This window comes from Mobula hypostoma, chromosome 4 (assembly GCF_963921235.1).
Source record: "Mobula hypostoma chromosome 4, sMobHyp1.1, whole genome shotgun sequence".
NCBI lineage: Eukaryota > Metazoa > Chordata > Chondrichthyes > Myliobatiformes > Myliobatidae > Mobula > Mobula hypostoma.
In genome coordinates, this window is record NC_086100.1 from 194,825,049 (window position 1) to 194,842,261 (window position 17,213).

A 17,213-nucleotide genomic window follows, 5' to 3' on the forward strand; every position below is an offset into this window, starting at 1 on the left:
AGGCTTTGTCAAAGGTAGGTTGTGCCTTATGAGCCTGATTAAATTTTCTGAGGATGTGACTAATCACATTGATGAAGGCAAAGCAGTAAATGTAGTGTATATGGATTTCAGCAAGGCATTTGATAAGGTACCCCATGCAAGGCTTATTGAGAAAGTAAGGAGGCGTGGGATCCAAGGGGACATTGCTTTGTGGATCAAGAACTGGCTTGCCCACAGAAGGCAAAGAGTGGTTGTAGACGGGTCATATTCTGCATGGAGGTCAGTGACCAGTGGAATGCCTCAGGGATCTGTTCAGGGACCCTTACTCTTCGTGATTTTTATAAATGACCTGGATGAGGAAGTGGACGGAGGGATTAGTAGATCTGCTGATGGCACAAAGGGGGGTTGTTGTGGACAGTGTGGAGGGCTGTCAGAGGTTACAGCGGGACATTGATAGGATGCAAAACTGGACTGAGAAGTGGCAGATGGAGTTCAACCCAGATGAGTGTGAAGTGGTTCATTATGGTAGGTCAAATATGATAGCAGAATACAGTATTAATGGTAAGACTCTTGGCAGTGTGGAGGATCAGAGGGATCTTGGGTCTGAGTCCATAGGATACTCACAGCTGCTGTGCAGGTTGACTCTGGTTAAGAAGGCATACGGTGCATTGGCCTCCATTAATCATGGGATTGAGTTTAGGAACCAAGACCCTGGACAGACCCACACGAAGTACTGTGCTCAGTTCTGGTCGCCTCACTAGAGGAAGGATGTGGAAATCATAGAAAGGATGCAGAGGAGATTTACCAGGATGTTGCCTGGATTGGGGAGCATGCCTTATGAGAATAGGTTGAGTGAACTCAGCCTTTTCTTCTTGGAGTGATGGAGGATGAGAGGTGACCTGATAGAGGTGTACAAGATGATGAGAGGCATTGATCGTGTGGACAGTCAGAGGCTTTTTCCCAGGGTTGAAATGGCCAGCACCAGAGGGCACAGTTTTAAGGTGCTTGGAAGTAGGTACAGAGGAGATGTCAGAGGTAGGTGTTTTTTTTGTTTTGCTTTGTTTTTTACGCAGAGGGTGGTGAGTGTGTGGAATGGGCTGCCAGTGACGGTGGTGGAGGCGAATATGATAGGGTCTTTTTAGAGACTCCTGGATGGATACATGCAGCTTAGAAAAATAGAGGACTATGGGTGACCCAAGGTAATTTCTAAGGTAAGGACATGTCCGGCACAGCTTTGTAGGCCGAAGGGCCTGTATTGTGTCATGGGTTTTCTATGTTTTTATGTTTCTATGATGCCCTTCCTCTCCTTCAGGTCAAGAAGAATTAATTCTACTTGGTATAAATTCTATTGCTGTATCAAGAACTGCAAGAAAAGCAACTTTCTTATTCATTCTCACATTTTGGGTATCACTGACAAGACCATAACGTTTTGTCAATCCATAAATGCTTTTGAAATGAATTAATGAAGTCCACCAGGGAGGTACACTCAGTGTACTCTTTATTAGGTATACCTGTACATCCCTTTGTTAATGCAAATATCTAATCAGCCAATCGTGTGGCAACAACTCAATGCATAAAAGCATGCAAACATGGTTAAGAGGTTCAGTTGTTGTTCAGACCAAGTATCAGAATGGGGGAAAAATGTGTTCTTAGTGCTTTGACTGTGGAATGATTGTTGGTGCCAGGCGGGGTGATTTGAGTCTCTCAGAAACTGCTGATCTCCTGAAATTTTAACACACAATAGTTTCTAGAGTTACATTCATTTGGTGGGTGGTGAATCTGTGGGTGAATTAATGACTGAGGTCAGAGGAGTTTGGCCAGACTGGTTCAAACTGACAGGACAGCAACAGTAACTTAAATACTGAACACAGTACAGGTCAAATCTCGAAGTGGATGGGCTACAACAGCAGAAGACCATGAACATACACACAGCGGCCATTGGATTAGGTGCACGAATAAAGTGGCCACTGAGTGTATGTCTCCTTTACTGTCCAAACAGTAAATGAGAAAGCTAACCCTTGATATACAAACAGTAAATGAGAAAGCTAACCCTTGATATAAAAACAGCAAAGGAGAAAGCTAGCCCTTGATATACAAACAGCAAAGGAGAAAGCTAGCCCTTGATATACAAACAGTAAAGGAGAAAGCTAACCCTTGATATACAAACAGTAAAGAAAAAAGCTAACCATTGATACACAAACAGCAAAGGAGAAAGCTAGCCCTTGATATACAAACAGTAAATGAGAAAGCTAACCATTGATATACAAACAGCAAAGGAGAAAGCAGGCCCTTGATATACAAACAGTAAATGAGAAAGCTAACCCTTGATATAAAAACAGCAAAGGAGAAAGCAGGCCCTTGATATACAAACAGTAAATGAGAAAGCTAACCATTGATATACAAACAGCAAAGGAGAAAGCTAGCCCTTGATATACAAACAGTAAAGGAGAAAGCTAACCGTTGATATACAAACTGTAAAGGAGAAAGCTAACCATTGATATACCAGAAGACAGGTTACGACTTCTTACCTGTTCCCAAATAGAAAACTTCATAATCTGAACCACTCCTGGATTTTTCTCTCTGGACAATAATCTTGGAATACCGCGTGTCCTTCATGATTAGGAGTGGCTTCTTACCAATCGGATTTATAAATCCTGCCATTAGCAGATGATCTCGAATAAACATTAGCACGTTGTCTGGAAGATCTAACGTTGTATTATAGCCTTTCTCTTTCAGCTTATCAGTGATGCACTAAAATAAAACATGAAAAATATCACTCAGATTTTGGATCTTTGATGATGGCTACTTCTTTAACAATGTTTGCCACAGTCAGGTAGTATCTTAACCAGTTCTCTTTCACTCAGGAACCCCTCTTCCTAATTCTCTACATAGACAGTGCCTTGTAAAAGTATTCATCCCCTAACGCTTTGGTTTCATGAATGAGTATTATAACCAGGGATTTTGATCAATTTAACTGAGAATTTTTATTTATGAATCACATGCTCCTTTTTTTTCCCCCACAGTACAGCCCAAACAAACAGGGAAAATTGTAAAGCACTAAAAACTATAAAATTCAAAACCTGAAATGTTAACAGTTCAAAAGTATTCATCCCCCTTTGCTCAGTAATTAGTTGAATCATCTCTTGCAGATATCACAGCCAGTAGTCTTTTTGGGCAAGTCTCTATTAGCTTTGTACAACATGATGGAGCAAGATTTGCCCATTCCTCCTTGCAAAGTTGCTCAAGCTGTGTCAGGTTAGCTGGGGAGCGATGGTGGACAGCAATCTTGAGGTCTTGCCAGAGATGTTTGATCGGGTTAAGGTCAGGTTGACTGGGCCTCTCAAGGACAACAATCTTCTTCATTTGAGCCACTCCACTGTTGCTCTGGCAGTGTGCTTTGGGTCCTGTTCTGCTGAAAGGCAAACCACCTGGCAGGTTCTTTTCCAGGATCTCTCTGTATCTAGCAGCAGTCATCTTTCCCATCAATCCTGACCAGATTTCCAATCCCTGCTGCTGAAAAGCATTCCCATAGCATGATGCTACCTCCACCAAACTTTACAGTAGGGATGGTTTTACTTGGCTAATATGTAGTGTTAGATTAATGTCACATGCACCACTTGGCATTGAGGCCAAAAAGTTCCATTTTAGTCTTGTCTGATCACAAGAACTTCTTACACATCGTTACAGTATCTTCTAAATGATCCTTTGCAAATTCCTTACGGACAAGGAAATGCTTCCTTTTAGCCAGGGTTTCTTCCTTGCCACTCTTCATTAATGCCCTTTTTGTGCCAGGCCTTAGAGATTGTGGAGCCATGAACTTCATCTTCAGTTGTAGCCACTGACCTCTGCAACTCACTCAGAGTGACTGTTGGCATCACAGTAGCCTTTCTTACAGTGCCATTCTTCTCCAGGGACTAGTTTAGAGAGGCGGCCTGACCTAGTCAGTGCGACTGTGGATTCATATTTTTTCTGCCTTTTCACAAAGGACTGCACTGAGCTCTGAGGAACCTTCAGTGCCTTTGAGGCGGTCTTGTACCCTGCCTCAGATTTGTGCTTCTCTATTATCATCTCCCTGACTTGTCTTGAATGCTCTCTTGCCTTCAATTTGGTTTTCTGTTGAAAATATACCATACTGTCAGACCTCACAGAGAAAGGAGGTATTTATTCTTATAGATTCATGGAAAACAGGTGATCCTCCTATTTTCTACATCAACAAATTGGGCAAGTTGGTAAGGTAGGAAAGTTAGCGTAGTAATTACAAAGGGGATGAATACTTCTACAGCCTCATAATTTTGTTTTTTTTTAAATATTTAGTAAATTGTTGACAGATTTTGATTTTTTTCTGATTTGACATGATGCACCATGTTTTGTAGATCAGCTCAAAAAATTCCTACTTCAATATATTTTAAATTTAGAAAATGGGGTAGTAAAAGGTGGAAGTAGTTGTGGGGTCTGAATACTTTTTCAAGGCACTGTAGCTCAAATGACAATAGTCAACTCTAGGGACCTACAGAGACTCCTTACAGAACGGCGCTGGAATTGAACTCTTAACTCCAGAACACCCTGAGCTGTAATAGCGTCACGCTAATCACGACGTCACCATGAGTACTGGGATTTCAGCGGTCCCTCTGCCTGCACGGATACCAGATTTTCAGAGGCACAGGGTGGACAACCAGCATCTTCTTTCTCCAGCATGGCAACGGCTGATACCAGAGGACATCTGTTGAGGGCGAGTGGAGGAAAGCATTGGGGAGATGTCAGAGGAAGGTGGTTTTTTTTTTAAATAACACACAGAGAGTGGTGGATGCCTGGAATACAGCGCTGGGGTTGGTGGCAGAGGTTAATATAATATGGACATCTAAGAGACTCTTTGATAGACTCATGGATGATAGAAAAATGGAAGGTTATGGGCTGTGTCAGAGGAAAGCGCGAGATTGATCCTGGACAGCACAACATCAAAGGCCAAAGAGCCTATAATGTGCTCTGCTATGTTTAATGTCATCACTCCCTTACAATTCTCCTATTTCTGATTCGCTTAATGCTCAAAAATATATTGATTTCAGAAATGAACATTCAAGCCCTTTATAATGCCCTCTGAGCTGGAAAATTCCACAGAATCCTCTACATGAAAAGCTGCATCCTCTTGTCCGTAAGACAGCCATTGGAACAGAATTAGGGCATTCAGCCTATCGAGTCTGCTCTGCTATTCCATCATGGCCAATTTATTATCCCGCTCAACCACATTCACCTGCCTTCTCCCCATAACCGTTGACGTTTGTTCATTATGTTCATATGATGTGGACTACCATGGTCTTTCCATGACCATGATTGTTCTTAGCATTTTTTCTGATCATTACATAGTGCATTGAGGAAGAACAAAGTAAAACACAGTCGTACAGAGCAAATGGATCATTCTGCTCTCTCCTGGAGATTCTACTGTCATCAATACCAGTCATCATCATCATCACTATGTGCTATGTCGTATGACATGAGCAATCATGATCTTTTCACGACCATGATTGCTCTTGGCAAACTTTTCTACAGACTTGTTTTACCATCGTCTTCTTCTGGGCAGTGTCTTTACAAGATGGGTGACCCCAGTCATTATCAATACTCTTCAGAGATTGTCCGCCTGGCGTCAGTGGTCACATAACCAGGACTTGTGATCTGCACCAGCTGCTCATACGACCGTCCACCACCTGCTCCCATGGCTTCACGTGACCCGATTACCTGAATTGGGGGTGGGGGGGGGAAGCTAAGCAGGTGCTACACCTTGCCCAAGGGTGACCTGCAGGCTAGCGGAGGGAAGGAACGCCTTACACCTCCTCTGATAGAGACACCTCCATTCAACCGCTCAACCTGAGACACACTGAATAATCAAGAACCTATCAACCTTCGCTTTAAATATACCCAATGATCTAGTCTCCACAGCCATCTGTGGTAATGAATTCACCAGCTTCTGGCTAAAGAAATTCCTACTCATCTCCATTCCAAAGGGGCATCCTTGTACTGTGAAATCATTGGCCCCTCATCTTGACACCATGACCCAATGTAATTGTGAATTCTAATTCAGAGAGTTGAAAAGGAGAGAAATCTGTTAAGTGTTAGGAATCAGAAATAAAAACAAAAGAATGCTGGGGATAAACAGAGTGAATATTGCATGTCAATGACTTTTCATCGGAAGGGGAAAAGGGAAAAATAAGCATGTTTTAAATTGCAGAGAAGCGAGAAGAGGTGGAGAGAACAAAGAAGATCTCTGTGACAGGATGTACAGCGGGATCTTGGGGATCAAGTCTGTAGCTCACTGGAAGTGGCCTCACAAGTGGATAGGCCAGTAGTGGTGGAGGAAGTCATACTCGCCTTTATTAGCTGAGGTATTGAGTTGAAGACTCCGGAATAAGACTCTCGTTAGCTTGCAGCTGGAGTATTGCATTCGGTTTAGCTCATCACATTACACAAAAGATGACGAAAGTTCAAAGTAAATTTATTTTCAGAATACATATATGCCACCATAAACTATCCTGAGATTCATTTTCTTGCAGGCATACTCAATAAATCCATAATAGTGTAATAACCGTTTCAGAATCAATGAAAGACTGCACCAACTTTGGCATTCAACCAATGTGCGAAGGACGACAAACAGAACACAAAAATAAATAAATAAATAAATAAATAGATAGATAGATAGATAGATAGATAGATAGATAGATAAGCAAGCAAGCAAGCAATAAGTATCGAGAACGTGAGATGAAGAGTCCTTGAAAGTGAGTCCATAGGTTGTGGGAACACTTCAAAGATAGGGCAAGTGACGTTGAGTGAAGTTATCCCCTTTGGTTCAGGAGCCTGATGGTTGAGGGGTAATAACTGTTCCTGAACCTGGTGGTGTGAGTCATGAGGCTCCTGTACCTTCTTCCTGATGGCAGCAGCAAGAAGAGAGCATGACCTGGGTGATGGGGTCCCTGATGATGGATGCCGCCTTCCTGTGACAATGCTCCGTGCAGATCTACTCAATGGAGGAGGGGACTTTACTTGTGATGAACTGAGCTGTATCCACTACTTTTTGTAGGATTTTCTGTTCTATGCTTTGGTGTTTTCATACCAGGCTGTCATACAGCCAGTCAAAATACTCTCCGCTACACATCTATAGAAGTTTGTCAAAGTCTTAGCTATCATACAGAATCTTCACAACTCCCAAAGTAGTAGAGGCCGCTGTGCGTTCTTCGTAATTGGACCTACAGTACGTGCTGGGCCCAGGACACGTCCTCTTAAATGATAACACCGAGGAATTAAAAGTTGCTGACTCTCTCCATCTTTGATTCCCAATGAGGACCGTCTCATGGACCTCTGGTTTCCTCCTCCTGAAGTCAATAATCATTTCCTTAGTCTTGGTGACATTGAGTGAAAGGGTTGTTGTTATGGCAACACTCAGCCAGATTTTCAATCTCCCTCCCATATGCTGAGTCATCACCACCTTCGATTCAGCCCACAACAGTGGTGTTGTCACCAAACTTGAATATGACATTGGAGCTCTGCTTTGCCCCACAGTCATGAGTAAGTAGAGTAGGGGGCTAAGCACACAGCCCATGGTGTACCTGAGCTGATGGATACATTATTATCAATGCACTCATTATCAAAGCACATATATGTCACCAACAATTACCCTGCGATTCATTTTCTTGCGGGCATTTACAATATATATATATTGAAGAAAAACAACAGAACCAATGAAAAACTGCACACAACAAGGACTGACCAACAACCAATGTGCAAAAGACAAAACATTTGGAAATACAAAAAAAGGTGGAAAAAACTAATAATTATAAATAAATAAAGAATAAATATTGAGAACATGAGTTGTGGAGCCCTTGAAAGCGTGTCCATAGGTTGTGGAATCAGTTCAGTATTGGGCTGAGTGAGGTTTTTTTGGTTAGTGAAGTTATCCATTCTGGTTCTGGTTCTTAACTTGGGGTTTCCATCTGTCATCTATCAGCTTCTGAATTAATACTCCTACTCTCTCCCTATCTCCATCTGCCACCCACACCCTGTACGTGATTCCACATGACATCTGCCAGCCTCTGTCTCACCTCTCCCTTTCACTTTGACATACGGTCCATCGTCCCTCAGCCCTTTAATAGGATTTGAACCCAAAATGTCCAGCAGTCCTTTGGCTCCATAGATACTGCTTGACCCACAGTTCAACTTTTGATCCAAATTCCAGTAGCTGCAATCTCTTGTCTCTCATGAAACTTACTTTTAAGACCTTAAAAACGGTCTTGGGTATTTGAAAAACCAACAAACAATGTTTTCCTCATTTCAAGGTGCAGTATTTCACTGTTTGGAGATTCCTTACTGTGATAGGGTTTCCACTTACCATGCCAGGTCGGGGATCCGGAACTTCACCCTCAAAGATAACCCATTTCCTCGCATCACTTTTATATCCCATGTATGACCCAAGGAAAGCATCATTCACTTCCTTAATGCTGTACGCACACACTGCAGAAATAACTTGGTTGTACCTGGAGACGAGAAATGGCAGTTTAAACAAGAATATTATTTCTCCCCCATATAGTCTTTATTACTTAGCAAATAGCGTGACTTCAAGTTCATTGTCATTCAACCCAATACATGTATACCACCAGACGAAACAACTTCCCTGTGAACCAAGGTACACAATACAGTACCTATAACTCACACATAACACTTAAAGTAATATTACCACAAGTAAATCAACAAATAATAAAATATATTCCAGAAGATAGATATTTTGCATAAGGTGCATTTACATCACAAGTAAAAAAAATAACCAATGTAACGTTGCTGGTGCTTCATACGTGATGAGACCTGTGTGGTGACAGGGAGTTCAGTAGTCTCATGGCCTGGGGGAGAAGCTGTTTCCCATCCTAATAGTTCTTGTCTTAATGCTACAGTAGTTCCTGCCTGATGGATAGGAGGTCAAAGAGATTGTCGTACGGATGGGAGGACTTAAAAATACCCTCCAAGCTGAAGTTCTAAAAAAGAACCAAATCAATAATACAAAACATTCTTGGTCAAGGACAGAGCAACACACATAAAAGTTGCTCCAGGCCAGGCAGCATCTCTAGGAAGAGGTACGGTCAACGTTTTGGGCCGAGACCCTGCATCAGGACTATCTAAAAGAAGAGCTCATACTTTATACTTTATTATTGCCAAACAATTGATACTAGCACATACAATCATCACAGCGATATTTGATTCTGCACTTCCCACTCCCTGGATTACAAATCGATAGTAAATATTAAAAATTTAAATTATAAATCATAAATAGAAAATAGAAAAATGGGAAGTAAGGTAGTGCAAAAAAAACCGAGAGGCAGGTCCGGATATTTGGAGGGTACGGCCCAGATCCAGGTCAGGATCCGTTCAACAGTCTTATCACAGTTGGAAAGAAGCTGTTCCCAAATCTGGTTGTACCAGTCTTCAAGCTCCTGAGCCTTCTCCCGGAGGGAAGAGGGACGAAAAGTGTGTTGGCTGGGTGGGTCGTGTCCTTGATTATCTTGGCAGCACTGCTCCGACAGCGTGCGGTGTAAAGTGAATCCAAGGATGGAAGATTGGTTTGTGTGATGTGCTGCGCCATGTTCACGATCTTCTGCCACTTCTTCCGGTCTTGGACAGGACAACTTCCATACCAGGTTGTGATGCACCCTAGAAGAATGCTTTCTACGGTGCATCTTTAAAAATTAGTGAGGGTTTTAGGGGACAGGCCAAATTTCAGATAGTAAAGATGCTGGTGGACCTTCTTGGCAGTGGACTCTGCTTGGTTGGACCAAGTCAGGTCACTTGTGATATTGACCCCGAGGAACTTAAAGCTTTTGACCTGTTCCACTTGTGCATCACCGATGTAAATTGGGTCATGCGGTCCGCTACTCCTTCTGAAGTCAACAACCAATTCCTTTGTTTTGTTGATAGAGCTAGTAAGATATTTGAAAGTGGGAGGGGGAGGGGGAGATCTGAAATGAAGGGAGAAGACAGGAGGGGGAGGGATGGAACCAAGAGCTGGACAGATGATTGGCAAAAGGGATATGAGAGGATCATGGGACAGGAGGCCAAGGGTGAAAGAAAGGGGGAGGGGGAAGCCCAGAGGATGGGCAAGGGGTATAGTGAGAGGGACAGAGGGAGAAAAAGGAGAGAGAGAAAAAGAATGTGTGTATATAAATAAATAACGGATAGGGTACGAGGGTGAGGTGGGGCATTAGCGGAAGTTAGAGAAGTCAATGTTCATGCCATCAGGTTGGAGGCTACCCAGATGGAATATAAGGTGTTGTTCCTCCAACCTAAGTGTGGCTTCATCTTTGCAGTAGAGGAGGCCGTGGATAGACATATCAGAAGGAATGGGACGTGGAATTAAAATGTGTGGCCGCTGGGAGATCCTGCTTTCTCTGGCGGACAGTGTTGGTCAAGGACAGAGGTGGTTCTTATATTCTTTGAGATTCAATAAATTGTCAGATAGTACTCCCAATAACTCAGCAACAACTCAATACATAAAAGCATGCAGACATGGTCAAGAGGTTCAGTTGTTGTTCAGACCAAACATCAGAACGGGAAAGAAATGTGAGCTAAGTGCCTTTGACCGTGGTATGATCGTTGGTGCCAGACAGGGTGATATGAATATCTCAGAAATTGCTGACCTCCTGGGATATTCACGCACAACACTCTCCAGAGCAGGAGTTCCCAACCTTTTTTATGCAATGGACCCCCACCATTACCTGAGAGGTCTGTAGAGTCCATGTTGGGAACCCCTGCTCTAGAGTTTGCAGAGAATTTTGCAAACAACAGAAAACATCCAGTGAGCAGCAGTCTGTAGGCGAAACCATTTTGCTAATGAGAGGTCAGAGGAGAATGGCCAGGCTGGTTCAAGCTGACAAGAAGGCAACTTGAGGGAAGCCAGGGAAGTGACCGAGTGGGTTTCCTCCACAGTGGTGTGCAGAAGAACATTTCTGAACACACAGCATGTCGAACCTCAAAGTGGATGGGCCACAGCAGCAGAAGACCACGAACATGCACTCAGTGGCCACTTCATTAGGTACAGGAGGTCTCTAATAATGTGGTGCAGTGTGGATCTGTAGCTTATTTGCCAGCTGAAAACCACCTCCGCCATGTCAACTCTGATTGGTGCATTTGAAAGCAGCAGCTGCTCTTCCCGTTGGTTGGATTGTGTGCCACGACATCCAGTGTCCAGTTTCAAACGCTCCAGCTATTAAGAATAGCCGTGCAGGAGACTTCCTCTCTAAAGCATACCTCACAGAACCATTGGGAAGGTATGCTCTGCACACACTTTTCAATAAAGCATCTGTTTGATGAATATTCAGTTTTACAGTTTGTGTACCTTAAGGGAACTTAAATGTTTGGTTGAAGTTTTACTGTTTGTAAATAAATGATTAATATACTTATTCATAGTCAGTGTTTTCTGTCTCGCTCACCAAACCCACGAACCTGCTTCCACAACACATGTGGCCATTGAAAGTAAATCTTCAGAGCTGTCGGAAATCCACACCACTGAAGTCAGATATTTCTTGCAAGCCACACTCACCATTTTGTGGAAAAGACGCCGTAGAAAACAGTTGATTCTGCATCACCTGGGACCCGCTGCAGTGTAAATACATCATGAATTGTATTAAAATACATCTCATTTTTCTCATCAGAGCACACCAAACGGGCTTTAAGGAAAGAAGTCCATTTCTTCTGAAGTGTCTTCAGGCCACCAATATCACTCTGCATAAAAAAAAGATATATTATGATGGTTGACGTACAGGAACAGCTGACAATCTTTATAGGTCATCATGGACTACAGGAAAAGGTATGTGAAGTTCAATCACAGATTAGACATTATCTCACTGAATGACAGAATAGGCTCAAGGAGTTCAGTGACACCCTCCTAACCCTAATGAACTTATGAAGTGAATGAGCAATTAAAGTGCATTGATACAACTAACAACTTAAAAAAGAATTTAAAGTCAAAGCTAATGTAAAAGCAAAAGAGGGTATGCAGCAATGCAAAAATTAGTGGTAAGACAGAAAATTGGGAAGTTTTTAAAAACATAGAGAGGGCAACTAAAAGAATTGTTAGGAGGGAAAGGATGAAATATGAATGCAGGCTAGCAAATAATATCAAAGTGGATAGTAAAAGCCTTTTCAATTATGTGATAAATAAAAGAGAAGTGAGAGTGGATATGGGACCGCTAGAAAATGAGGCCAGAGAAATAATAACAGGGAACAAGGAGATGGCGGATGAACTAAATGAGTATTTTGCATCAACCTTCACTGTGGAAGACACTAGCAGTGTGCCAGATGTTGAAGGGTCTGACGGAAGAGAACTGGGTGCAGTTCTATTACAAGAGAAAAGGTGCTCCAAAAGCTGAAAGGTCTGAGGGTACATATGTCATCTGGACAAGATGAACTGCACCCTAGAGTTCTGAAAGAGATAGTGTTAGAGATTGTGGAGGTATTAGTAATGATCTTTCAAAAATCGTTGGACTCTGGCATGGTGCCAGAGGACTGGAAAATTGCAAATATCACTCCATTCTTTAAGAAAGGAGGAAGGAAGCAGAAAGGAAATTATAGACCAGTTAGCCTGACCTCAGTGGTTTGGAAAATCTTAAGTCAATTGTTAAGGATATGATTATGGAGTACTTGGTGAAATAGGACAAGATAGGACAAAGTCAGCGTGGTTTCCTTAAGGGACAAACCTGTTGGAATTCTTTGAGGAAATTACAAGTAGACAAAGGGGATGCAGTGGATGTTGTATATTTGGATTTTCAGAAGGCCTTTGACAAGGTGCCATACATGAGGCTGCTTACCAAATTAAGGGCCCATGGTACATATTACAGGTTAGAGCATTAGCTGATTGGTAGGAGGCATGAGTGGGAATAAAGGGATCCTTTTCTGTTTGGCTGCCAGTGACTAGTGGTGTTCCACAGGGGTCGGTGTTGGGACTACTACCTTTTATGCTGTATATAAATTATTTAAATGATGAAATAGATAGCTTTGTTGCCAGGTTTGCAGATGATATGAAGATTGGTGGAGGGGCAGGTAGCGTTGAGGAAATAGGTAGGCTGCAAGAGGACTTAGACAGATTAGGATAATGGACAAGAAAGTGGCAAATGAAATACAATGTTTGAAAATGCCTGGTCATGCACTTTGAAGGTACAAATAAATGTGCAGACTATTTTCTAAGTGGGGAGAAAATCCAAAAATCTGAGATGCAAAGGGACTTTGGAGTCTTTGTGCAGAACACCCTAAAGGTTAACTTGCAGGTAGAGTTGGTGGTGAGGAAGGCAAATGCAATGTTAGCATTTATTTCAAGAGGCAGGATGTGATGCTGAGGCTTTATAAGGTACTGGTGAGGCCTCACCTTGAGTATTGTGAACAGTTTTGGGCTCTTCATCTACGAAAGGATGTGCTGGCATTGGAGAGGGTCCAGAGGAGGTTCACAAGGATGATTCTGGGAATGTAGGGGTTATCATACGAGGAACATTTGATAGCTCTGGATCTGTACTCACTGGAATTCAGAAAGAAGAGGAGGGATCTCATTGAAACCTTTTGAGTGTTGAAAGGCCTAGACAGATATGGAAAGGATGTTTCCCATGATGGGGGAGGCTAGGACAAGAGGTCACAGCCTCAGGATAGATGGGTGTCCATTTATAACAGAGATGCAGAGAAATTTCTTTAACCAGAGGGTGACGAATTTAGGGAATTTATTACCACAGGCAGCTGTGGACGCCAGGTCGTCGAGGGTATTTAAGGCAGAGCTTGATAGGTTCTGGATTGGACACAGCATCATAGGTTATGGGGAGAAGGCCCGGGAGTGGGGTTGAGAAGGGGAAAGAAAAGGATCAGCCAAGATTAAATGGTGGAGAGACTTGAAGTGCCAAATGGCCTAATTCTACTCCTATATCTTATGGTCTTATGGACTTTTATCATTAAAAAGAACAAAATTTGAATCCTCGACTCTCAGGAGAACTTAGACCATAAGACATAGGAGCAGAATTCGGCTATTTAACCCATTGAGTCTGTGGTGTCATTCCATCATGGCAGATTTATTATACCTCTCAGCTCGATTCTCCTATATTCCCTCCATAATCTTTGACACCCTTACTAATCAAGAGTCTATCAATCTCTGCTTTATGTATACCTAATGACTTGGTCTCCACAGAACTCTGTGGAAACACTTCCACAAATTCACCAGCCTCTGGCTAAAGAAATTCCTCCTCATCTCTACTCTAAAGGGATGTCCTTGTATTAGGAGGCTGAGTCCTTTGGTCTTAGACTCCCCCACTATAGGAAACATACTCTCTATGTCCACTCTTTCTCAGCCTTTCAATATTCAATAGGCTTCAATGAGATTCCCCCCCTCCATTCTTCTAAACTCCAGCTAGTACAAGCCCAGAACTTGAGACAGATAAAGAAAAATGCTTGTAGGACAGCATTTCTGTATTTTGTATAATTTTCTTAGATTTGACACCCAAAATTATACATCTCACACTTATCTAGATTAAATTCCATCTGCCATTTCCAACTGATCTATACTGTGCTATATCATGTAACAAGGTTCGTCCATCGTCATCGATGAAGACCTCGACACCATTAGTACTTTTTTACGAGGTCGAGTTGCTAGCTCGACACTCAACCCGGCACAGATGGAAAGCGTGCCCGGGAGCGGCTCTATCAGATTCGAACTCAGGAACCTTCGCTCCCAGAGTCCGGCGCTGATGTCACAACGCCACCAGCCGGCTGTTCTTTATGGTGTCGAGACTAGCACTTGATTTGGATTTAAGTGAGGGAGAGTTGCGCAGTGTCAACCTCACTCTCTCTTCCCAATTCCCATCTGGATCCAGTGGCAAGACAAGAGTTGAGACGGCTGGAGATGGGACTAGGCGCAGTGGATGACCAGGACGTCTTCTGTGTCTTGTCCTGCTCTACACGTTCCATGACGCTTGCAGAGACCGCCTTCTTGACCATTGGACCTTCCATTGGTCTCGTCCGCTCAATCCGTCGGAGTCTGTCTTCACATCATGTAACAATCTTTCTCACTAATCACAACTCCACCATTTCTCATGTGCACTTTCATCCATATCATTTACATGGGAATCCCAGCTGGGATCCATGCGGAACACCTCCAATGAGGGATGCCCCTCTGCACTATTACCTTCTGTCTTTCACGTGCAAGCCAACTGTCGATCCAATTTACCAACTCGCCTTGTATTCCATGTGACTTAATCTTCTGGGCCAGCCTACTAAGGAGGTCCTCATCAAACTAAGGTCCATGTAGATAATATCCCACTGCCTACACTCATCAACCATCTTCGGCACTTTCTCAAAGAACTCAACTATGAAATTGGATCTCCACAACACGATGTTGACTACTCCTAATAAGTACACACTTTTCCAAATCTGGGCAGACGCTGTCTATGAGAATCTTTTCCAATAATTTCCCTATTACCAATCTAGAATTTTCTGCTTTGTCCCGACCTCCAGCGTCTTGGTCCTTAATATCAGAGAAGTGTGAATCGAGAATGATGATTCTGCAACATTCGACTAACATGTTGAATTCAGTCACCTTAGAAATGTGACAAAAATATAGAGAAAACACTTCTAAAGAGATATAGTTAAAATGAGGAAGTAGTGTTGAGTTCAATCAAAAGTATTCTTAGTGTCATAAAGCACTACAGCACAGAAACAGATCCTTCGGTCCATCTCATTCATGCTGAACTATTATTCTGCCTACTTCAATCAACTTGCACCCGGACCATGGCTCTCCATACCGCTGCGTCCATGTCAATCATTCTTTATGTGCTGTTGCGGTGGGCGATCATAGCCTTGGCCATGATTGCTCTTGCAAATTTTTCGACAGAAATGATTTGCCATTGCCTTCTTCTGGGCAGTGTCTTTACAAGACGGGTGGCCCCAGCCATTATCAACACTCAAAATCAGAGATTGTCTGCCTGGCGTCAGTGGTCACATAACCAGGACTTGTGATAGACACCAGTTGCTCATACGACCATCCACCACCTGCTCCTATGGCTTCACGTGACCCTGATCGGGGGGTTAAGCAGGGGCTACATCTTGCCCACGGGTGACGTTTAGGCTAGTGGAGAGAAGGAGCACATTACACCTTCTTTGGAAGAGATGCATCTCCACCCTGTCACCACCCCACCCGCCCCCCCCCATCCGTGTACCTATCCAAATTTTTCTTAAGTGTTGAAATCAAACCCACATCCAGTATTTCTGCCTGCAGCTCGCTCCTCACTCACACCACCCTCTGTGTGAAGAGCATAACCCCTCTTGGTGGTGAAGTCTTTGTTCTTTTCTGCAGAAATTGTGTAAATAGATCTGAAGGGCTTGGAGGGCTCCAAACTGACCTTGCAAACACGGGCCACCCTCGGAACTCGCGGGATCTTATAGTAGTCAAACTCTCGAGCTACCTCACTGAAGAAAAAGTAGAGTTTGTCATCGTCACCACTCCCTTCATTTTCCCTGACAAATGTTGATCCCACAAACTGTGGATCTAGGAGGAAGCAGAAAGTTAGATTACTGCCAATATAACTGATAAAGTGCTTGCTTACTGAATAAACAGATACAACAAAACAGCAGGTGTCGGTCCCTTCCACATTTAGCTTGTAAGAGCCATGTATTCTGCATTACCTGTTTATTAAGGAAATTCATCCCATCAGTGGGGGTGCGGTAAAAGTGAAGGGGAATTACCTTTGTAATCATGCTTATTTTGTGGCCGTTTGTAGCCTGGGGCCAGCAGAGGTCATTTCTTTGCTGACCACTGAGATAATGCTTAATAATGCTTAATTATACATTTGCTAATAAAGGATCGAATAAAGGGCTCGACTTCTTAGAGCAATCATTGGAGCTGTGGACATGTCACGCAAGTATAACAAGTTCATATTGTGACGAGAATACACATAAAATTAAGATGTTTGCTGGCCTGGGTTAGCATCAGTGACATCAGCAAGTGGTCTGCCACCTGCCCTCAGGGGAAGGAGAGATAAGGAACAATGGAGCAGCGTCTGGAGATGTGTAATGAAGGGACGGGGGAGAGAGAGCTGTCTGGAGCGGCTCCCCCTTTGAACCCTGAACTGTTTGAAGTGATGGACAGGCAATACCCCAGCAGGGGGATAAAAAGGGACCGGTTCGCTAAGGCAGGACACACGCCACCCGAGGTAACGAGACCCTGGAAGCGGTGCGCCTCT

General features: G+C 43.1%; 1 protein-coding gene across 2 annotated transcripts in view; it reads right to left on the minus strand.

The window, feature by feature from the left end:
* The window catches only part of LOC134345851 (semaphorin-4F-like), a 174,250-nt gene that overhangs the window by 21,420 nt on the left and 135,617 nt on the right, over positions 1–17,213 (minus strand). For both annotated transcript variants that reach the window (XM_063047154.1, XM_063047153.1), the window contains exons 7-10: positions 16,374–16,519; positions 11,546–11,727; positions 8,351–8,495; positions 2,508–2,730 (exon numbers count right to left, since the gene is read on the minus strand). In XM_063047154.1, coding sequence (XP_062903224.1) covers positions 2,508–2,730; positions 8,351–8,495; positions 11,546–11,727; positions 16,374–16,519 — 696 coding nt within the window. The remainder of the gene's footprint in view (positions 1–2,507; positions 2,731–8,350; positions 8,496–11,545; positions 11,728–16,373; positions 16,520–17,213) is intronic.